This window comes from Rhodnius prolixus, unplaced genomic scaffold (assembly GCF_049639745.1).
Source record: "Rhodnius prolixus isolate KJV_2025 unplaced genomic scaffold, Rpr scaffold_3, whole genome shotgun sequence".
Taxonomy (NCBI): domain Eukaryota; kingdom Metazoa; phylum Arthropoda; class Insecta; order Hemiptera; family Reduviidae; genus Rhodnius; species Rhodnius prolixus.
In genome coordinates, this window is record NW_027411603.1 from 46,449,852 (window position 1) to 46,473,281 (window position 23,430).

Sequence of the window (23,430 nt, forward strand, 5' to 3'; positions counted from 1 at the left end):
TTGATTATACTACTCTCTGATGAAGAGATGAATGCCCGAAATTGGTCAGGGATAAAATAAACAACAAAGATATTATCTAGCCACATTTTCAATACATGTCGCGAGAAATGCTTCCTTGTTACATGTAAATAATAAGCCATAATTTCTATATCTCTAATTTTTGGAATAGGTAGATTAAAATAAATCTAATAAATTTTTACGCAACAACTTTATTTACAAAATTTATACATTTCAATACATTTACAACTTATTACAAACTAACCCTATTTTTATAACATTACTTCTTAACAATTAGTTTTAAAAACGTATGGTAACCGTATAATTTTTTTTTTTATAACAAAAAGCATATTTGTAATTTAGAAGCAATATCTGTTATGATTAGAAAAATGAAATTTATGTTAAAAACGCTGGGCGTACTGTGGGTTTGTTTAAATATGGCTTCAAAATTTTGAATCATATCTAAGTCTATCTATAATCTACATAAATCTATAAGAACTATTTTAAGTTATATCTAGATTACGTGATAGGACATTTAAGTACTATTAGTTTTTCTCTTTCAACATTCTTTATCCAAATCATTTATGTACACTTTTATTTTCTTCTCCTTTTTGAGGTAATTTGGTCATTTTGTACCGGCAAAAATGCATCAGTTGTATCTAGCACACACGTGAAAAATTAACATACTTCAATTCGGCCAATCTTCAACATTTAAATTTTCATTATTTCAAATACGTTGTCTTTTTACTGTTATTTACTTTTGTATTAAAAATACTAATTTAATTTTATACAATTTTTTTTGTTTTAGAGATCGTCTTCCAAAATAAAATGATTGGCGTTTAGTTTTAAAATTTATCATACAAAGATTACACGACAAAGAGAATGTTTACCCTTAAAAATACCAGAGCGCTTAATAATACAAGTTTTTTTTCTTCTCATTTATTTTCTAAAATTTAAATATTTATTTTCTTTTAAAACATTTACAAAAAAAAGAGATTCTAAGAATATTTTACACTTTAATTTCCAATTGTTACACTTTGAATGATGATGCGGGCAACAGTTTCGCTTCATCATGCGATCTCCAAATCCATTCTGGAGTGACTCCAATAACTTGGGGATAATCTTCTCGTACCTAAAGCAGTAAGTATGTTTAGTATAAAAATTATAAAAGAGTCAAATGCTACCGTGGGCACTCATGATCTTAACACTCAAAAGAATATTTTCGTGTTTTATCAAGTTAAAATTGGTTCTATTTCTGTAACCAACTTACATAATAACAAAGTGTTTTCTTTAGTAAGTTGTTTCGTTGATTGAGATGAACCGGGTTGCAGTTTTAAATTTAAAAAGAGATTATCTTTTTATGTTTATGGAGAAAAGAGAAGAAAAAAATTTGGTTTTTATTAAGAAAGAAAAAAGCAAATTATTTTTTTTAATTGATAAATCAAGTTAGGGAAATATAAATTTTTAGCAATACATATTGAAAACCTTTTTGCGATTTAAATTTTAGGTTCTCAATTATCTCTTTGGGTGAGTGATGCTTTTTGGGGAATAAGGCAAAATTAAAGCAAAAAGTGCTCTAATTGAACATACCCTTTCTATTGAAGCGCTATCTTCTGTAACTGCATATAGAATCGTTTTTAAATCGGTTCCATCATTTGCTATATTCCTGAAATTCAAATATATAGTTATATATTAATTTTAATCCTTTTATTTTCTTTTTTTAATCTCGTTTAGCATTAAATTTACCAACCCTTGATGTGCTTTTATGTATCTGGTGAGTAATTTTCTATCAGTCTCTGAAAGATCGTCCAATAATGCCATTGTGGCTCCCTGAAAGAATGCAGGAAGTGGTGGTAATGTACTTTCTTCCGGTTTATTCTTTATCCAATAGTTATCATCTTCACTTTCTGTATCCATTTCATAAACACTTGCATCTTCTTTTTTGCAGTTTTCTTTTTCCACTTCTGCACTGAGGCTATTTTTGGAAAAATTATCCGTCTCTTGTTTACCTTTTGAAGACCTTTTTTGGGCAATTATGTTTTTGACTTCTTCTGCATCATTATTCTCATTTTGTGGCGAACCGCTAATACCATTGTCGCTGATTTGAGAAGACCAATTACTAGTAATACCAGTGGTGTTATTGTTTCCTGAGGTTGACGGAAGACAACCATTTTGTTTTCTCTGTTTCTGCCGCACTCTGTTTTTATAATAATAAATTAATTAGCATTAATTACATATATTGTGATGTAGACATCATTTATGGAAGATAAATTATTACTTTTCAATTTCATCATCTGTATCAGCGCCATCAGAAGAATCTCTACATGCGCTTCTTTTAACTGGAGCTGATATTGACCTCTCGACTAGTTCATGTATTTCTTCATCACTTTCTGGTAGTAAAACATCATTTGGATCTAAAGCAAATCTAAAAGCCAATATATATAAATATCATTTAAAAAATGACACTAGAACAGTAGGATCTCAGGAGTACTAGTTAAATATTTTCAATCGACAATTGATGTCGATTTTTGTTGGCAAAGTATTCTCGTTTTTGCACATTTTGACTGATTTCAGATTTTCATACATCTTCAGAGACTGGACATCTTTTTAGTGTCAAAAAATAAAGCTTATTGTTTAGATAGGAACTTTAACTTCACTATCAGATATTTGAAATTTATTTAACACTAAAAAATATTTGAAATTTACATCAACCTTTTGATGTCGAAGTCAGCACATTATTTAATAAAAATGTTTTACTTTTTTTTATGTATTTATTTATTTTTTGTTTTTATAGATGTAATACGATGTAATAGAGATAGGTATCAACAGTCGTCCATTAGGTGCCTTCTATCTAAGAGATTACAATTCTTTACACAAAACAAATGGATCAATCTCTGATAATGAATGAAAATCCGAAGCGGTCAGAGATTAAAAAAAGAAATAAAGGGTAATGTGACAGATTATTATCAATCATATTTTCATGGGAACATGGGAACCTTTAATGGCAAACAAATGAAAACTTTTGAATTAAATCTCAACTCAACTACAGGTAAATGATGGACGTATTGGAATGGTGGAATGATACATTATTGTTCTGGGATGTTATGAAAATGTAAACTTGTTCATTTCTTAGCTATATATCTAAAACAAGGTAGATAATATCTGTTGCGTACATAATTTAAATTTTATTTCAAATAACAATGATATGTGCATGAATGAATCTATGTTTTTTATTGTATGTATCATGAATGAATTCTAATTTGATTTAATATATATTTAAGCAATCTGGAAGACAAATAATCCTTTGAATTGATTGTTTCCAGCTTTCATTTTATGTAGAATCTCTATAGTAATTATTTCATTAAAGCTTTTACCTTAAATTTAGATGATGAAAAATACATAGATAACACTGGAGAACAGAAATTCGTTGTCTTAAATCTGGGACCTGTTTTCAACTAAATTTTGGCCTCTGAATTAAAAAATAACCGCAGTTTTCAACTATCACGTTTTCTACAACTTTTTAAGCTACAGGATACCCTCAAAAGTCATAAAATTGTGCATATAAAGGAAAATACAGTGAAAACTTACTAAATATGCTCTTTACAAAAAATAATTTTATTCATATAAAAGCTATAATAGTTTAACTACCAGTTAAATTGTGATCATACAAATAGTAATTTCTTTATCGAACATTATTAAGTAAAAATTTTCGCTTATAGCTTTTTCTGGAGTGTTTAATCTGTGAACATTCTCGCTTGAAGCTCCAACAATAGTCAGCCATCATATGTACATCCCATCTACCTTGATACCTTGCCTCCATGACCTTAAAATCTTGATGGAATCGCTCACCCTGCTCATCACTGATTGCACCAAGATTTTTCCTGCTAGATGGACTATGTAAAAAATGCAATTTGATGCTCATGTTGCAACCTAGCAATTTGAAGCTTTCCAAGAGTTGCTGAACAATTTCGGCGTAATTCTGTGCTCGTGTGTTTCCAAGAAAGTCTAACAATGTTTTTGAATGCCAACCAAGCATTCTTTTGAATTTCTGACATTGTTCCGATGAAATTATCATCTTTAACAAGCTGCCGAATCTGTGGACCATCAAAAACACCGGCCTTTATCTTTTCAAATGACAGGCTAGGAAATGCCGAAATGAGATACTTAAAACAGTCTCCTTCAATTGGCAAAGCTTTAACAAATTGCTTCATGAGACCCAATTTTATATGCAGAGGTGGAAATATAATGTTCTTTCTGTCGTCAAGTGGCTGATGTAGAATGTTTGGATCACCAGGTTTCAGGTCAGATCTTGGCGGCTAATTCGACTGCACCCAATTCTTCTCACGAGCTCTATGTCACACATACACAAAAAGCAGGGATACTTGGTATATCCGCGTTGCTGGCCAAGGAGGAGTAGACCATTTTAAGGTCAAACGAAAGATCCATTGGTGCATGTGTTATTGCAACAAGTCAATGACTCTCTTTCTGTCTTCATATTCTTCACTCAAACGAACTAAATGGCCTATCGGGACAGAACCAAATAATTTTCCATTGTGTAGGAGAACACACTTCAAGCTCCGCTTATAGATTGTATAAATAGGAAAGCAATAGTGCTTCCTACGTTACATGCTCGAGTCCGCGGAGAATGGTCACATTCTCATAAGGTGTACAGAAAAAGCTTGACGTGGTAGAAGAAAGCAAACTACAGTTTTGAAATCAGCATGCCTAATTAACTATAAAACAGCTCAAAAATCAAACACACCAGAAATTGTATTATAGATTGTTCACCGGTGTAATAAGTGTATATATATGTGTAATAATATATTACATGTGTTGTATGTAAATACTTATATAGCATACATGAATTTGTATATTATATATATACATATATAAATTATTATAATTAAATATATACATACAAAATATGCATATATAAATATAAACACACACACACACACACACATATACATATGTATATACACTACCTAAATCTAACATATTGGTGAACCAAATAGTTACCTTCTCCAAGGCAGCTTGGCACGTCTAGAGTAACACTCTTCAATCCAATCTCTCTTTACTATTTTTCCTCTTCCTCTCACTTGATTAAACTTAGGTGTGTTTCTGAATGCACATCTATTACAATTATTACAAAAAAAGTTATTTACGTCATTTTAAATATATTTTTTTTAAACAATTTAATCATTATTTTGCAGATGTTAACTAACATAAGATGGGTACAATTGTGATTCCAATTCGCTTCATAACGAGCGCCCATAGCTAACGCTTTGTTTCGTAATTCTGATCTCAGGGGATTCTCGTAACCACTAATTACAAACACAACACCAGCCATTAGATTACCAAATGGGCGTTCTTCTCGTTTCTTAAATGCTTGTACACTAGCACGAACCACCTATGATGTAAAATATTCAAAATAGTTTCCAAGCTAAATCAATACTTTTTTTTTTTCATTAAAGAAAAAGGCTCCGGGTACCAACTGACCTCAAATGATAACGAGCCTTAAATTATTAAAAAAAAAACAGTCCACATAAAATTTGAAAGAACAGTCCACAACTAATTTTAAATTTTGCCTACGAATTTGACTCACAAAAAACATAATTAAAAGCATATTATGCTTCTGCGGATAAGGGGCTACTCTTCACTAATGCACCAGAAGTACGCACTAAAATGAATTTGCCCCTTAAATAACAATAAAATAAAATAAATGCTTCTAATATAAATGATAGACTGCAAAAAAGGATAATCAACTAAGTACAACTATGACACTTCCATTAGAAATTTCTGTTATTTTCAGCTTTCTAGTACGATAGTTCCTAACCAATTACTAAAAACTTATTTTCCGCTCTGAGGGAAAATTAATCGTAAATTTCTGTGATAACTTAACAAAACCTTCTCGAAAAAAATAAGAAGTGGGTAGGAGATGGTCTTCATATGATGCAAAAAGGTATCAACTACTGAGATCTTCAATCTAACCTTCTTAACTGTGTTAGGTGTCGCTGCCACAGTATTGGTTAAAGTTGGTGTAATAGTTACATTTGCTTTTTTTTCCTTCACTTTGTCATTTTTAGGCGTTACTGTTTTTTTTTTAGGTTTTTCTAAAACAACACAAACATTAACGAATAATTACTTTAAGCTATCAGCTACAGAATCAATCTCGGGACATAATATTAGCCAAAAATATGACAATATAACGCACATATTTAGCCTACAGAAAAAATTATTGTAGGAAAAAACTTGGAACTTGGAAAGAGAAAAAATCAAAAGTACCCTTAGAATTATCTTCATCCGACAAAATATCGCTGTCTCTTTCATCACTATCAGGATAAAATTCACTTCCACTATCTTCTAGATATTCTAAAATTGCATTAGTACTTTCTTCGGATGACATTACCAAAAAAAAAACAACTACAATTTTTAAACTAAAGCATTAATTTAACCTTCTTTGCATTTAGGCAGGTTACAATTTCTCGCGCCCGCGGGTAATTTAAACCTTCCAGAGAGCATGCTGGAACAGTAATCTTTCGAATATACATAATCCATAAGTTAATTTCTTACTTGCATTATAGATCTACTTACAGGTGATTTAATCGAAGTAATAATGATTTTTAAAAACGCGGGCAATTAGCATTATCAGATCCTTTAATTTATTTGAAATTTATTATCTATAAAACAAAATGCATTTGTAAATGCGCATAAGAGTTGCCTTGGCTTGGTTTTCGTGAGGAGGAGGTTGACACAAACAGCACAGTTGTAACTCTAACTATTGAAGCAATTACACAAAAACATTTGTGAGAATTTACATGCTTCGCGATATCACAGATGTAGTAGAAGGTGGATAAAACAACTGTTCAAGTATCTGAAAAACAACAACATACATTACCTACTTCTTTCAGACAGGGCTAAAACTTGAAATACCTTCGTTTACGGAAGATGTTTTTGGAGATTTTGCAGAGTCATTATTTCTATGAGGAAGTTTTCCTTTAAAATCCACTTTTAACGTACCGGATGTTGAGGCTTCCCGTATCGCAGCTGCACCTAATGTTGGATAAAAATTAATAATGAAGATTGTAATTAAGGTAAAAACACTTAAATAAAATATTTTTAAAGCACCTGTTGCAATAGGCGAATTATTTGAAAATCTATTTCTGTTAGCGAAAAGTCCACCGGCTCTAAGTAACGGCTCTACACTATTAGTAGCCTTCAACTGAAAACCCAACTGAGGAGTATTTTTGTCCACAGAAGTTTCACTATGAAATACAATGAATGAAAGTCCATATTGTGCGTGTTTGTTAAATGGTTGTGTACAGACTATTTTAATTCTGTCCCATTTTTCATCGCATAAAGGTTTGCAAAAATTCTCTCTTTTGAAAAAACTAACACTATTTATATTGGTTCCATTTTTGGCTTCTTGAAGTGACATCAATGAAGAGGTTACCAAAAGCACCTTAAAACAATTGAAACATAAATTTCATAGAAGTTAGAAGAAAATGACGACAAGGCAAAATCTAATGGTGCTTCCATAAGTGCCTGATTGCAAACAGAATGTTTGGAGACAGTAAAGTATATATAAGTGAATACACTTGTTAAGAGAATCAAATCTCTTTCGAAAATCTATACCTTATAATCAACATCAGGCGTACATGATTTTCCAACCAATATTTCAACAAAAGCTGAGTGTTCATTGCCGATATCAATCTTTGAGATTTTACAGCATTCAGCCAACTGAAACACAGCACTAATCTGCTTTTCCCCAGGAGTTTTGCACTTCCATTTCTTATTACTATACTCATTTTTCATCAAATTTGTGGCCGGATGTGCCTAAAATTTATTTTTATGTAAATAAATATTTACTAGTGAATCTGTGCCATAAAATTACAACTTATAATTACCTCATCTTCACTGCTCACACTCACAATCCTTTCAATTTTAATTGGTGCCATCGAGTCAATTCTAAGGATTCCTGTTCTTATTGGTAAAGTTATTTTATAACAAATTACATTATTGTTTTAAAACACAACTTATTTGGATCATTGAAATAACTTATTACCTCAGATTTTTAAACTCGGGTTATAACAATGTCAAAGATGTCCATAAATAATAAAAGAACGAAATGTAAAATCTTATAATGAATTATTTTGAGATTTGCAATTACTTCCGAAACGTTCCATCAGAATAAATTCAAATGACGCACATTAACCTTATTTTTACTGTGTCGAGCAGGTAAATTGAGGGTTATAATTCTCTATTGAAGACGGGCGAGTGCAAGGTTTATTTTTTCTACTATATCAATCAGTCGAAGGTATATCTAGCAACAGCTAAAGAATTAACTGGATTATCATCTATCTTGCCTAGTTATCATTGCATCTGCGTTCACTTATGAGGACAACTCTTGTACTATGTAAGTACCTCTTCACCTTTTCAATTTTTATTTTGAAGTCCCTAAAAGGCTGCTTAATCAAATTTATTGTTGGTAAACACAGTTCTATAAAATATATGTGCACTTCCTACTCAGATGACTTATTCAACAGAGGAAAACTTCTGACAGATTAAAAACTAAACCTGATGCACCGGCCAAATTAAATTACGTTAAAAAAAACGACAAATTAATCTTTATGATGCTCATCAGGTTATATTGTTCACCATTGAGTTGGATTTACGGAGACCGACCTGAAATTCGCTTATAAGGTTTTGTTCGTTAACACAATGTAATCCCGTCCAAAAGAAGACCAGTAAACACTTTGCCTACAGTATTAAAAAAAAAAATCCTTCCCTAAATTGACACCTCATCAGTTGGCCTTCTTTTATGAAATGTGAATAAAATAGAATTTTTAAATTCGGACACGCTATTTAAAGTCATACTGTACTAAACTAAACAGACAGCTAAGTAAATTAACGTAAGCACTATAATAAAAGTTAAAAAATTGAATATTTTAGTAGGTATGTTGCTTGTTCTTTATTAAAGATTTTCCACATTTTAATATTAAAGTATTATTTATTAATTAATAACATACATATGTTTTGTAAATAGTTACAATAATTCATTTTAATTTTACAATATTCACTAGTACAAGTGAACTTAGTATAATTCAGTGTTTTCTGCTTACATAAAGTGCGCCCCCTCGTAGAAAATACAATTCTAAAAAATTATCTATGTATAAAAAAAAAAAAATCAAGTCTGAAATTCATAATACGTTTTATTAATTTTATTTCACTATTTTTCAAAAAAAAATTTACAGCTGATTAACATTTTTAATTATCACACACCATATGTCTTGTAACAATGTTTGTAACCTCCCTCAGTTGGCAAGTGTTAGTGTGACTCAAGTATGGATGCAGTAGAATACACCATACAATATTTATTTAAACTGATTAATAATCGTCAGGTAATGGATGAAAGCCCGAAACAACTAATCTGCACAGTACATACTCGAGGCATGGCCTAATTTTGAAGGATTATTTATGTTACCTTGTAGACAGCTGGAGAGTCTTTGTATAATATGTGTAACTACTGTCATTGTAATTGTATTAATGAGATGTGTGGCCTTCCGCCAGTTTTTTATGGTTTTGCTGTCCTCATTTTGTAACTGTATTCATGATGATTGGCATAGTAGTCATTCGTCCTGTGGTGACTTTATGGAGGAAGTTACGAAAGTGTACGAATCGTCTGATAGGGATCGCTGTGAATAAGGTAAGTTAATTTTCTTTTGCTTTGGTGTGAGAGATGTGTCACAACTAAAATTTCACGTTATACGTAGTTAGCGGGATGCAATAGAAAGATGTGTGGGGGCGAAGCGCCCATGTTAAAAAGAAGGGTAGGCGGAGTCCCTCAATTGAAAAAAAATTATAAGTTTTGAAGTGATTTTTTGTAGCTGTTGTAATGTAAAAATGTTTTACATTTGTAAAATTGCATTTGAGATGGTAACAGTGAAATAAAATCACTTCAAAAATAGTCCTCGCCCCGGGTATCTATTCTGCACATTTACCTCCAAAACCTGTTAGGGATTTAATAGTGTTCTACCATGGACGAAATCAGTGATAAATTTTACATTCAGGCAATAACAAATCTTAATGCTTGTGTTATTTCAAAATAAGCGTGTTTTGAGATATTATATAAAAAAAATACTTTCTTTTATTACAAACATCTCAAAATGAAAGAGGACTTGTAGTCAAGTTCTTTGAACCATTTATTTTTATTAGGTATATTAATAGCAACAATTGCTAAATTACACGCTGAAAAAATTTAGGACGAACAGTTTAGATCAAATAATTTCGTTTTAATTTGTAGTATCATTGAATAGAATGTTTTTTAATTCAAGATTAACTCTGTAAACTGATTATTTCATTGAATAATGATTTTCAGATTGTAAACAGCCAATACTGTGAGCCAGTAACTGCAAAACTGTCCAACAACTGAAGTGCAAATGAAAAAGACGTTGAGAAAACATCCATCAAATGAGTAAGTACAAACAACATTCGTTATTAATCAATTACTTTAAAAAAGGATTATTTAGGTATAGGTATTATTTGCATGTTTGTATCACTATCTTATTTATTATTTTATTTTTTGACTTTTGTGAAAAAAATGTATTTAGTAGGAGTATAAGTAAAAACGTTTAATTTGAAACAAAATCTATTTATTTGCATACCTATTTTGTTTTTACATAGACTTGGTATTTTGTATTCTATTACACGTCTAAATTATCAACCAAAAATTGTTTTACCTTTAAAGTTTTTTTGCATTCAAAAATTTTTCTGAAAGACATTTATCTATAATAGATTTTTTCTCAGCTTCTTAATTGAAGACATAACTCAAACATTTTATTTTAATTATATTAAATGATGTTGATTTTCAGATTAACTGCTGATACTGGAGTGCTGCCTGATGCACTATTTATCAATAGAAGCCCAGTTGAAAAAGACGTAAAAGATCTAAACGTAAGGTGATCCTATATAGGTCAAGTGAGTTGCTTTTATCATTTAAATATGCATGTTTTCTTTGTAAAATTATAATTTTAAACTAAGTTTTGATAATTTTAGAGTTGATCTTCTGAATTTTTGATAAATTGCCTATAATAAAATTCGCAATCGAGGAAAGTTTTTTGATTCCCTCGTCCAGTTACTGTCACGTTTCGCTAGTGTGAAAGCTCATCTTCCTAAACTAGAGTGCAGTAAATAATTATACTTTACTCCCTTTTTTAGCGTACGTCCTCTTATTCCATTAGTATTACTTTTGTCTGATCGTCTATTTTGGTTTTATGTGTAATCTTTTTTGTAGGTATTCCTTCAGTTTCTTTCATCAACATTCTCATTCCGTTGAGTGAGCTTACGTGTTTAGATTTCTTGAAGATTGCCTACAGACATGACCCTGATTTATTGGTAATCATGTGATGATAATAAGTAGTACATCTCCTTCTTAAGCTGGTTTTGTTAGTTTTTTTTCGATTTACTTGTACGTATGATTTTATGGTATTATATGCAATAATGGTTCTGTTTTTTCGTAATTCCCTTCCAAGTTTTAATTTCTTCCTTTTTAAATAACATCGTTTTTATAATTTTGTTAGAGAACCATTTCACTTTTCTTCAATATTTTTCTCTTAGGCATGTTTATGATTATGTCGTCTGTTATTTTGCATTGCTCCAATGATGTTAGAATCATGTAAGTGACAAAGTAACCAATTTGAAGTTTTTTTCTGCATTATTTATTGAATTCTTCAATTAAAAGTTTAAATGGCGAAAAGCTATTCATTTTTGTTGCTCCCTGTAGTAGAGCTAGTTTAAACCAGAGTTTAAGGCAATATCTATTTGGATGGAAGGTCGAGAGAAAGTCGTGTGAATTTCAACTAAAAGTTTTTAATCCACGTCTAATTTACATTAAATTCTTTTTCAGTTATATTAAATGGTTTATCAGGTAAATTCGATTTGATAAATATTATTATAATAATAAACTGCTTACAGAAGTGAACAACACATTATGTACAAATTAAATTCTCTAAGTTATCAAATTGTCTAAATTATCAACCAAAAATTGTTTCACCTTTAAAGTTTTTGCATTCAAACATTTTCCTGAAAGACATTTATACCTATGTTATTTATCTACAATAGATTTTTTTCTCAGCTTCTTAATTGAAGACATAACTCCAACATTTTATTTTAATTATATTAAATCATGTTGATTTTTAGATTAACTGCTGATACTGGAGTACTGCCTGATATACTATTTATCAATAGAAGCAAGCCCAGTTGAAAAAGACGTAAACGTAAGGTGGTCCATACAGGTCAAGTGAGTTGCTTTTATCATTTAAATATGCATGTTTTCTTTGTAAAATTATAATTTTAAACTAAGTTTTGATAATTTATCGACAAAATAATTTGTAGAGTTTATAAAAATTTATTATAAAAAGTTTAAAAATAATTTTAAAAAATAAAAAACAATATTGTATTTTAGTATTATTATTAGTAGGAGAATAAATAATAACATTTAATTTGAAAAAAAAATACATTTATTTGCATATCTATTTTTACATAGACTTCATATTTTACATTCTATTATACGAAAAATATACATACAAGTCAATAAAATGTAAAAAATTATTTGCTATCTATTTTGTTTTTACATATACTTCATATTTGACATTCTATTATACGGAAAATATACATATAGACAATAAAATACAAAAATAATTCCTAAAAAACGTTTAAAACTAGCAGAAAAACTTGAAATAATAAATTAAATCAAAGATTAGTTCTAAAAAAATCCGTCAGAGGGCGCCACTTATCAGACAGGTGAGAAAATAGTTCCAGAAGTAGCCACCAGGTAGCAGCACTTACTGGACTTTCTATAGAACAGCTGTTTTAAAAATGGCCGCCAGGTAACACTATAAATACAGGTGCAAGAACCATTTTCATTCAGTACGACTTGAGTGATCAAGGGGGGTATATCGCTCGTCGCTCCAAACATATCTCTATCTAGTCTAGTCTAACATTCATCACCTCTCTCTTCAAAGTAATCATGATGTTGAGTGATAGTGACGTAGTGGGGAGATGTTGTCGCTTCGACGGTTCTCCCCACCCTGCCCCGCCCTTCCAGCGAACTTAGTTATATAGCCTCCTGGAGCAAGATGGCGGCATTTAACTCACCTGATCCACTGGCTCCTAGATCGCCCAGCTGACTGTTGCTCTTGCACACTCTCACGACACTGTCGACCATGTTTAACCTTCCCTCTAGGTTTCCTTTTTTACTTCTACCACTCTCTAGATTTGTAACCTTCCTTTTAGGTTATCTTTTTTATTTTTTCGCTTTTTCATCAGCACTTTAGAATATTAATAAAATATTATTAATTTTTTTCGTTTTATTTTAACTTTTTCATATTAATTAACACATAAAAAGGAAAAATAAATAAAATAACTTTTTTTAAGACTTTTATTCAGCAAAAAAATTATATTTTTTTAACATGCAATTTTTAATTTTGGTGAAATCACGCATATTACGTATAATAATTACGTACCTTTTTTTTTATAAATCCTAACCAATGTTTGCTGATATATTCACATTGGATTGATGTTTCACGTCTTTTTCACTTGGGCTTCCATTAAAGAACAGTTTTGCAGGCAGTACTTTGGTATCAACAATATTAATTCTGAAAATCAACATTATTTATCGTTATTAAAATAATTTAAATGTTGTAAGGAGTTTCACCTACTTATAAGATTATAAGAAGTCCGAGAAAATCATCTATAACAATTTATGTATTATAAAAATTAAATAAAGAAGACTACGATTAAGCTAAAGATTTGATCGTTTTTTAAAAACCTAAATCTTTTCTTTAGACGTTTATCTACGTGTAAATCGCGACTACGTTTTACCAAACTCTGAACTTGACTATAATACTGACAAAAAGTTATTATAGAAATAAAATTTGCAAATAGCAGCTGAAAATATTAAAAAGCTGTCTAAAAATAGATAGGATGAATGAGTATAAAAATGAAATGGTGAAAATACGTAGGAATTTGACACTAAGGGTACGCTACACCGAATAAGTTGCCCCATTAACTCATTATGTATCACATATTTAAAAAATGTTTAATGAACTTTAAGCGGAAATAAAATTAAAAACAATTTACTCAATGCAACCTACCTAATTACTTTTTTATTTGTTTTTTTAAACATGCAATTTCTATTTTTGATTAAAACATGCATAATACGTATAATAACTACTTACTTTTTTTATAGATTCCTAACCAATGTTTGCTGTTATATTCCCATCGGGTTGATCTTTGACGTCTTTTCACTTGGGCATCCGTTGATGAACAGCTTTGCAGGCAAGTACTATGGATATCACCAGTATTGATACTGAAAATCATTATTTCTTGTAATTTAAATAATTAAAATGTTTACTGTGTTTCACCTAGTTTTAAGAAAAACTTATGTAACAATTTATGTTTATTATAAAAATTAAATAAAGAGACTTATCTATTAAATTTATAGATTTTTTTTTAACCTTAACCTTTTTATTCGATGTTAATGAAATATATTTCTAAAAAACACACTTATTTCTTAGGAATAAAATTAATTTGATTGGAAAAATATAATAATATAATAAAAATATAATATAATATATTAGAAAATAATTTACTAGCATTTTTATTATTCAATTATTTTTTTGGAAATTAATTAAAGTTTATTTATTTAATTGAAGTTTTCAATTAAATTACAAAAATTAAAACTCCTTTCAGATACAAAAGAATAATTTATATGAAAAAAAGTTTTAGTTCATGTTATAACACGCTGAACATAATAAATAATAGGACTTACCTGGATGCGAATCACTTCATATTGATGGTCGTGCTGCTGCAAGTACAGAAGGACCCTTAAAAATTCATCTCAGGTAATAGATAAGCTGCTAAGATAAGGCCTGCAAGTTTGGCACTTACGCTTCCATTGATGAACAGTTTTGCAGGCAGTACTGTGGTATCAACAATATTAATTCTGAAAATCAACATTATTGTTATTTAAATAATTAAAATGTTTACTGAGTTGTCCTCAAAGAATCATTACTTATTGTAATTAAAATAATTGTAATATTGTACGAGTTTCACCTAGCATTAAAAAACCCCGATAAAAACATCTATAATAATATTTCTCAAATTGAATTTACCTGATAAACCATTTAATATAACTGAAAAAGAATTTAATGTAAATTAGACGTGGATTAAAAACTTTTAGTTGAAATTCACACGACTTTCTCTCGACCTTCCATCCAAATAGATATTGCCTTAAACTCTGGTTTAAACTAGCTCTACTACAGGGAGCAACAAAAATGAATAGCTTTTCGCCATTTAAACTTTTAATTAATCCTAAACATGCCTAAGAGAAAAATATTGAAGAAAAGTGAAATGGTTCTCTAACAAAATTATAAAAACGATGTTATTTAAAAAGGAAGAAATTAAAACTTGGAAGGGAATTACGAAAAAACAGAACTATTATTGCATATAATACTATAAAATCATACGTACAAGTAAATCGAAAAAAAACTAACAAAACCAGCTTAAGAAGATGTACTACTTATTATCATCACATGCTTACGAATAAATCAGGGTCATGCCTTTAGGCAAACTTCAAGAAATCTAAACACGTAAGCTAGCTCAACGGAATGAGATTGGTGATGCAAGAAATTAAGGAATACCTACAAAAAAGATTACACACCAAAATTGACGATCAGACAAAAATAATACTAATGGAATAAAAGGACGTACGCTAAAAAGTGAACGTTGTTATCATGGAAGGGAGCGAAACGAGTAAAGTATAATTATTTACTGCACTAGTTAGGAAGATGAGCTTTCACACCAGCGAAACGTGACAGTAACTGGACGAGGGAATCAAAAAACTTTCCTCGATTGCGAATATTTTTTATGGGCAATTTATCAATAATTCAGAAGATAAACTCTAAAATTAAACGAAAAGGCTACCCACTACTTTACTAAATTTAGAAATTTGGTTTAACTTGAGCTTTATGTTTCTTTCTTTAAAATTCATTAATTAACCTGTTTAGTACTTACAGTTATTTCCATAACAGAAAGTGGTAGATAATCTTGATTTTGATTAGTTGCTAATGTTATTCTAGACAGTTATCAAAGTTTTCTGCAAATGATTTACTTTTAGGAGCATGTCATAATTGGTCATCCTAGCAGACCAGTACGTAAATGTAAGAAGGTTATACTTGGGTTTCATTTCACTGTTGCCTAAATAATATTTACAAATTATTAATTTATATTTATATTCAGTATATTTATAATACTGAATCTAAAATAATATTAAATTTAAAATATTACATTCTTTTGTTTTTATGATTAACGTAAAAATAATAACTTTATAAAATTATATTAAGCATACACGATAGAAGTGAGAGTGCATAAGTGAACTATCAAAAAAGAACTTAATCAGTGAGAGCAAAGAAGCTTCAGGAAAATTTAAAGATATATTTTTCTTCTTTCGAATGAAATAGAAGGAAAAAAAAAGCTGAAGTAATAGATTGTAGATTACAATGTGGTAATTAATGTTATAATGAAGTTAATTGAATCTGAATGTGCAATCATTTGTTCAACTATTATATTAAAGTAACCAAAACTACTGTTATGTAAGTGAAAATTTTTACCAAGAACATGGTAATGTTGAAAAAAGAAGAGAGTATGTTAGATCAACTGAAGACGTTACTTAAACACCTAAGTTCTAAAAACGTTTAATCTATAACTAATCAAGATATTTACATCATTATTTGAAAATATGAAGTGGAATGACATGAAAAAAAAGTAGATGGAAAAAGCGAGATAAGTTTACACTCATCCTAAAGGTAAAGTCCGTAGAAAGCACAAATGGACGACCCTAGAGGGCATTTGTAAGTTGGCTAAGGGCTATAAGAGTCCAAGGATTTAAGCAATACCATAACATATTAGAGATCTTAGATCCTACATATGTACATATGTTTAAAAAAACTTAAACTTTTTTACTTTATGTTTCAACCAAGTGAAATCATTTTTTGCTAAAATTTACGAAAACCTAGGAAATAACTGTACCTGTACAATCAATATATTTTTCACGATTAACTTTTTACTTAACCCAACTTTGTTGGTAATTTAGCAAATGATTACTTTAGTTCTAACAAATGACGTTCACGTGATGAGTACACCAGTAAAGGTTACAAACATTGCAAACAAGAGTATAACTTGGTAATTTAGCCAATGCTATTTAATTGCAGTACTAGGAGATCGTGATACGTGTCTTGATTCAGTTTTCTGAAAATTCATTATATAATTCTAACGTAATATTGGTTCGTGAAACTAAGTGATAATATTTAGCTGTGAATGTTTTATTTTTCATAAGTAAATTACTCATCTCGAAAACATTTAGACCAGTGTCGAACTTTTTCTTTAAAAAATGGCTCAGTTTCAAACGCCCATGGTCGATCAACAATTTCTATGGGATGTTTTCCAAAAGTAAGTAAGAATATATGAATCCATTAGGTCAGTAAATTTCTAGACAACCAAAGGGAAAACTAGAGTTTTCATTATAAATCTCGTAATATCACATTTTTCCTACATATTATTCCTATTTATACCAAAGATGTGAAAGATCTCTTATTAAAACTTTAATTTAAAATTATTGATTATACCTAATCAACTTTTTTAAATTTACCTTTTAGACTTTGCCAAAAAGAATTGTTAAATGAAGTTGGTGTTTTTTTTTAACTTTTCTAATTTTAAATCATTTTACACATTTCATGTCGCCCTCCAAAAACAAACCATAGAATTAGGAACACAAAATTTTCGTTTTTAGTGACAAATCCTAAAAGTGTAGTTAAACTGTAAAATGTGATTAAGTCTGAATAAAATACTTGCATGTTTTTTTTCACGAAATTATTTTACGAAAGGATTTTGTATTCCAGTTTGGGGGGGACGTATTATCGTAGTAATGTAAAAGAAGGAACACTTTCATCACAGAAATAAGTAAAATCTCATCTTTTATGGAAAGAAAAAAAAAGTCAAAAGCATTTCAGGTAAAAAAGCAAAGCTATTAGTCAAAATAGGTTAACGTAAAAACGCGGTAGAAATAGTTTTAAGAAAGCAAAAAAATCAAGCAATATTTTAAAAAGAATTATCTGTTACCAGTTTTTGAAAAAAGTATATTTTTTTAGTTATTTTGAAAATAACTTAATAAGTTGATTTAAATTTATCTGTTACAATAAATATCTTGTATATATTCTTGACAATGGTTTGAAATGAACGTTGATTTTTCAGAGTTGATAAAGATAAAAGTGGGCAGATTTCTGCTACAGAGCTTCAGCACGCATTATCGAATGGCACCTGGGCCCCATTTAACGCAGAAACAGTTAGGCTTATGATTGGTAAGTGTGGGCTTTACATGAATGAAAATTGGTGTAATCTTAGTGTAGACAGTGAGTTACATTCAGGATGCTGAATTTTTAATTAATTTTATTAGAATTTAAAGTTACTAAACAGTCTAGTTGATTTCTTTCCCGTCATGGCACGCCTTTTCCCATATTTCTGACCATTATTACAATAATAATACTCTATTGAATACATGTATTGGGTTTTCCGGAAAATAGTGCAGAATTTTATGTTTTCTTTAAAATCTAAATTGTAAACTGTTTATGTTTGTTGGACTTGTAAGTTTTTATAAATGTAAACATTTATTAATTCTCTTTCAAACAAAAATGTTTGTTCACCTCTGTAACATTTTGCTACTTGGAAATAATTCAGTCTACTAAGATGTCAAAGCGTGATTTTCGCATAATTTTTTTTTACGAGATCAAACTCAGCCGGAACGAGGCTCTAACGGCCAGAAATATCAACGATGTCTGGGGCGAAGGCAGTATAAGTGAGTGCACTGATCAACGGTGGTTCCAGAGATTTCGAAAGGGAGACTTTAGCCTTGTAGACAAAGAAGGTCGTGGAAGTTCTCCGAGCTTTCGTGAAAAAGGTTGAAAGTTGGGTTTCTCACACATTAAACGTCCGACAAAAAGATCAGCGGTATGAAATTTGTGCTGCACTTCTTTGCCGAAACAACAGCGATTCTTTTCTGTCCAGAATTGTGACGCGATGAAAAGTGGATCCTCTACGACAACAGCAGACACTCTGTACAGTGGCTTGACAAAGGAGAAACAGCACGACATTTTCCAAAGCCCCCAAATCATCAAAAAAAGATGATGGTTACTGTTTGGTGGGCTTCATTTGGTGATTCATTACAGCTTCTTGAATCCTGGCGAGACCATCAATGCCGAATCGTATTTTAACCAAATTAAAGTAATGCATCAAAAATTGGCAATAATGAAACCATCTTTAGTCAATCGAAAGGGGTCCATTCTGTTGCATGTCAACGCTAGGCCACATATCTCACGTTTGACTTCCCGAAAATTGTTGGAGCTTGGCTATGAGACTCTGCCACACCCGCCCTACTCACCGGACCACTCGCCTACCGATTACCATTTTTTTTTTAGACACCTGGACCGCTATTTACAAAATAAAGAACATAGAAAATGCGTTTTCTGAATTTATAAATTCTAAGGATTCCAAATTCTATACAGAGGGTATGGAAAAGTTATCCACACGTTGGCAGAAATGTATGGAAAGTAATGGGAACTATTTTGATCAACAAAAACAGTTATCAATCATTATTTTAATTTTTTATCTTTTAAAACCATAATCCTGCATTATTTTCCAGACAAAGTATTCTACGGCTTTGGTATTCCGTCAGCCGTAGAATAGATTATTTAACAGTTACAGTAACAAAAAAAGTCGTTTGGGCTACGAAACTTAAATTTCATACCTCTTGTAGAAATAGTTGCGTATGAAAATACAAATAATTTTACTTATAGATAACTGTACAGTTACAAAGTTTTGTATTCAATTGTATATGGTTCTTCAAGAATGGTAAATGAATCATTTCAGGCAAACATGGACAATTTCATGTTTACTTTTAAACAAAAATTATAATAATTAAAAAATCTAATTTCAGAATATCCAAATTGAAATATTTCGCCTGGAAACTTACACCATTTTTCATAATAAACTGTTCTATTATATAAAAAATGCTAAATATCTGCTTTGTCAGAGTGTTTTATTGCTTGCTTAGGAATGTTTGATAAGGAACATAAAGGAACTATATCATTCCAAGATTTTGGTGCCTTATGGAGATATGTAACAGATTGGCAAAATTGTTTCCGTTCTTTTGATCGTGACAACTCTGGTAATATTGACAAAGGTGAACTAACCACGGCTTTAACAACTTTTGGATATCGTCTTTCTGTACAGACTATAGACACAATAGTGGCTAAGTTCGATCGTTTTGGACGTGGAACTATTCTCTTTGACGATTTCATTCAGTGCTGTGTACTATTACATGTGAGTAGCTTCGTTTTACAAGATTCTTTTACTTCACTTACCAATTAATAAAGAATGCACACTGATCGAACCATCATAAGTTTTCAGATTTTCTATTTTCTGTTATAGACATTGACTGATGCTTTCCGAAAACATGATTCAGATCAAGATGGAGTTGTAACACTACAATATGAACAGTTCGTGGAAATGGTGTTTAGTATAAAAATGTAATAAAATTATGCATTCAAATAATGTCTTTTATTCTATTTTTAAGACGCACTGTTTAAGCCTCAAGTATTTTGTGATAACTTTATAAATTGTTTCTATTTGTTATGTATTCAGTATATATATATATATTTGTGGAACAATATGAAATATAATTCCAGCACATATTTTTTTCATTTTTTACAACAATCATTTGAATTCTGTTAGAAATATCTTTAAAAAGACTGAGAACTTCAATTGATGTCCAGTAGTTTGATAAAAAGGGAGACCTAATGTACCAGCAACTAGATATCACTCTGAATTTACCTTCCAAGAAGGTTACAGTTGGGTTTTCAGTGCTTGATTCAGAGTTTCTTGATAGCAGAGATGGGCACTGGTTAAAAATTTAGTATTATTAATTTAGTTGGATAAATTTTTTGAATTGATTGATTTTTCAAAATTTTAATCAGAATAAAATCGGCCAAATTAATCGTACTTTTAATCATATGACAAAAAATGTCAAATTTATTCGTTTATCAAACTAATGTAATCCTACTAAAAAAAATTATGATAAACCATGAGAATTTCATTGAATTTCAATTTAAATCAGCAAATTTATTCAATTTCATGGTTAATTAATGAAATTGCTCTAAACATCCACTAAATAACTTTTCCACATACAGATTGAACCACGTTTTGGCGAGACCATCCTCAATAAACTTTGATTTTCTCCAATAAATACCAATTATTTCTTCTGACTTGGGATTTCACAAGCATTCAGCATAACATCAACTTTAAAACTTAGTGCCCCCCCCCCGAAACGACCATGGCTTGTATTTTAATTTAAGGTGGTTAGAACCATACTTTTTAATATATTACTTCAACCCTAACATTTGAATTACTTTTCCTACTATATTTTAAACTTGGTACTTCGTTTCAAACGCAAGGGCCACTTTCTTTTTTTTACTTTAGAGTTACTTTGAAAAACTTGGTACCACTTGGAGTAATGTGGGCCTTCTTCTTAAATATTTCTTTTGAACTAAGTTTGCTACCCATCAGCGCTTGTCCTCTCAGTAACTCTGACATCTTTAACTATTCCCCAACTCGCTCTCTGAGAGGAGTGTATGCCCGTAGTAATACCTCCTAAGTAAAGTTTAGAACAAATTCTGTCATCATCAAAAGAGAGAAATGTCGCTACGCTAGTCGTACTTAAAACGTCGCAGAGGAGGACCTGGAATGTTGATGGTTGATAAAGGAGGAATTTTTTCAAAGTTTTGACTTAAGTTCAGAAACGTAAAATGGAGCGGTTGATGATGGTGCGCAGAAGTTAAGGCTTAATTTATTGAATCCATTTAAAATAAGATGGTTTCGTTGAATCTTCACAGTTGTCTTCAAAATGTATCAGTCAGTCTTCGTGAAGTCTTTATCTATGCTCAAGTAAACGGACCACATTGGCAGGAAGAAAAGCATCAAATCATAGTGGACAGGGAAATTTGTCGTAAAGTGAAAGTAATGTGCTGAGATAAGATTCAGATTAACTTGTTTTTCCATTTTTGAACCATATCTCTAAGCAAAAGTGATGACTATTAGGTACAATTACCAGAACATAGTGATAGTAGTAAAAACTAAAGTAAATTTTTTTTAGGTGGAGCTTAAAGCCACATTAAGTATCAGCACTAGAAACGAAGCTCATACTAATCATTTTACCACAAATAAACAAAAGTAGCTAGACGCAGAACTCGAACTGATGAGCTACCCACTTACTAGTCAGAACTTATAACCACTAAGCTATCCCCGCTCTAAGAGGACGCAAAAAAAAAAAAAAATCTTGTAGTTAAAATGTAGACCAGTTATTCTACATATATGAAACATGTATCCGTTCTAAGCAAATCAAAAAACGGACGCGAAACAATCTGAATATCTTACCAAGTTTTTCAAAATAAATTTAAAGAGAAGTTTAATAATTGGGATAAGAATGTACCTATTGGTAAGGTAATACTAATAAATTGTTAAGGCTTAGTGTCGTCTAAATATTTCCTCTTATTAGTACAATGAACAAAAAGCAGTGAAATCGTTACTTAAAAACAAATCACTAAAGAAATGAATCTTTATTAAAATAGAGTGTCTTCCTTGAGCAATGGATACCCTTGTTCAACATCTTTATTTATAAAATTTTTTGATTGCGATTCGTAAGATATTTTTGTCTTGATTAATGTTAGACAAGTTAACCAAATCAAAGTTATTAATAGCAAAACAACAACAACACTTAATACAGTATCATATGGTTTCCATAGTGTACTTTCCAACACAAGACGATCACTATAATTACCAAAAAAATCCACAAAACTAGAATCTGTAGTGCTGCTAATCAAATAATTAAATAGAATATCATTACTTAATGATTTATTCAAATCTTTACCCAATTCTTCGAATACAGTTTTAGTTAACCAATTTGATAGATCTCTTCTATTGATTTGTCTTAACCTATGTGCTAATATAGCATGTGTTTTATCGAATCCTTCGTTTGGTTGGGAATTCCAATGTAATAACTGTTCTAAACAATTTACATCTGCTAACACTGGTTGTTGATTTTTGTCCAATTCATTCGTAAGTTCAAAGGATGTACTATGTAGAATAATAGTCAGCTTCCAACATTCATCTGGTTCTAAATGGTTTGCTATATATTCAAGTTCTGGTAAGCTGATATCTGTTGTACACCAGATGACTTTAATGAAATTTAAAATTATAACATAAAGAGAGAACATTCTAATCCTCTTTTTTTCCCCCCGTGAACAGCGAAATGAAATATTAAATAAG

General features: G+C 30.4%; 2 protein-coding genes and 1 long non-coding RNA gene across 8 annotated transcripts; 2 read left to right on the forward strand and 1 right to left on the reverse strand.

The window, feature by feature from the left end:
• Positions 1–189: 189 nt before the first annotated feature.
• XRCC1 (DNA repair protein XRCC1) lies at positions 190–8,236 on the reverse strand. Of its 2 annotated transcripts, none has more exons than XM_074125933.1 (12): positions 8,063–8,236; positions 7,905–7,975; positions 7,633–7,833; positions 7,126–7,459; positions 6,931–7,050; positions 5,989–6,110; positions 5,223–5,407; positions 5,017–5,130; positions 2,276–2,422; positions 1,748–2,194; positions 1,588–1,663; positions 190–1,129 (listed from the first exon to the last, which is right to left on the reverse strand). In XM_074125933.1, the coding sequence occupies exons 2-12, from the start codon at positions 7,953–7,955 to the stop codon at positions 1,028–1,030; spliced, it is 1,899 nt and encodes a 632-aa protein (XP_073982034.1). In that variant the 5' UTR covers positions 7,956–7,975; positions 8,063–8,236; the 3' UTR covers positions 190–1,027. The 2 variants fall into 2 exon arrangements, with proteins under 2 accessions (XP_073982034.1, XP_073982035.1); XM_074125934.1 differs by having other exon boundaries at positions 7,905–7,980.
• Positions 8,237–8,250: 14 nt separating this feature from the next.
• LOC141453146 (uncharacterized) lies at positions 8,251–14,493 on the forward strand. 3 transcript variants are annotated; one of them, XR_012457798.1, is made up of 6 exons: positions 8,251–8,413; positions 9,399–9,703; positions 10,376–10,471; positions 10,869–10,974; positions 12,196–12,295; positions 14,246–14,493. It is a non-coding gene; the product is annotated as an uncharacterized lncRNA (long non-coding RNA). The 3 variants fall into 3 exon arrangements; XR_012457799.1 differs by having other exon boundaries at positions 8,253–8,413; positions 9,568–9,703; XR_012457797.1 differs by lacking the exon at positions 8,251–8,413 and having other exon boundaries at positions 9,184–9,703.
• A 2,376-nt stretch (positions 14,494–16,869) lies between these two features.
• LOC141453145 (programmed cell death protein 6-like) lies at positions 16,870–20,801 on the forward strand. 3 transcript variants are annotated; one of them, XM_074125970.1, is made up of 4 exons: positions 16,870–16,907; positions 18,307–18,413; positions 20,162–20,430; positions 20,539–20,801. In XM_074125970.1, exons 1-4 carry the CDS (start codon positions 16,885–16,887, stop codon positions 20,638–20,640), a joined length of 501 nt encoding a protein of 166 aa, XP_073982071.1. In that variant the 5' UTR covers positions 16,870–16,884; the 3' UTR covers positions 20,641–20,801. The 3 variants fall into 3 exon arrangements, with proteins under 3 accessions (XP_073982071.1, XP_073982072.1, XP_073982069.1); XM_074125971.1 differs by lacking the exon at positions 16,870–16,907 and adding an exon at positions 17,185–17,505 and having other exon boundaries at positions 20,518–20,801; XM_074125968.1 differs by lacking the exon at positions 16,870–16,907 and adding an exon at positions 17,194–17,505.
• Positions 20,802–23,430: the final 2,629 nt, after the last annotated feature.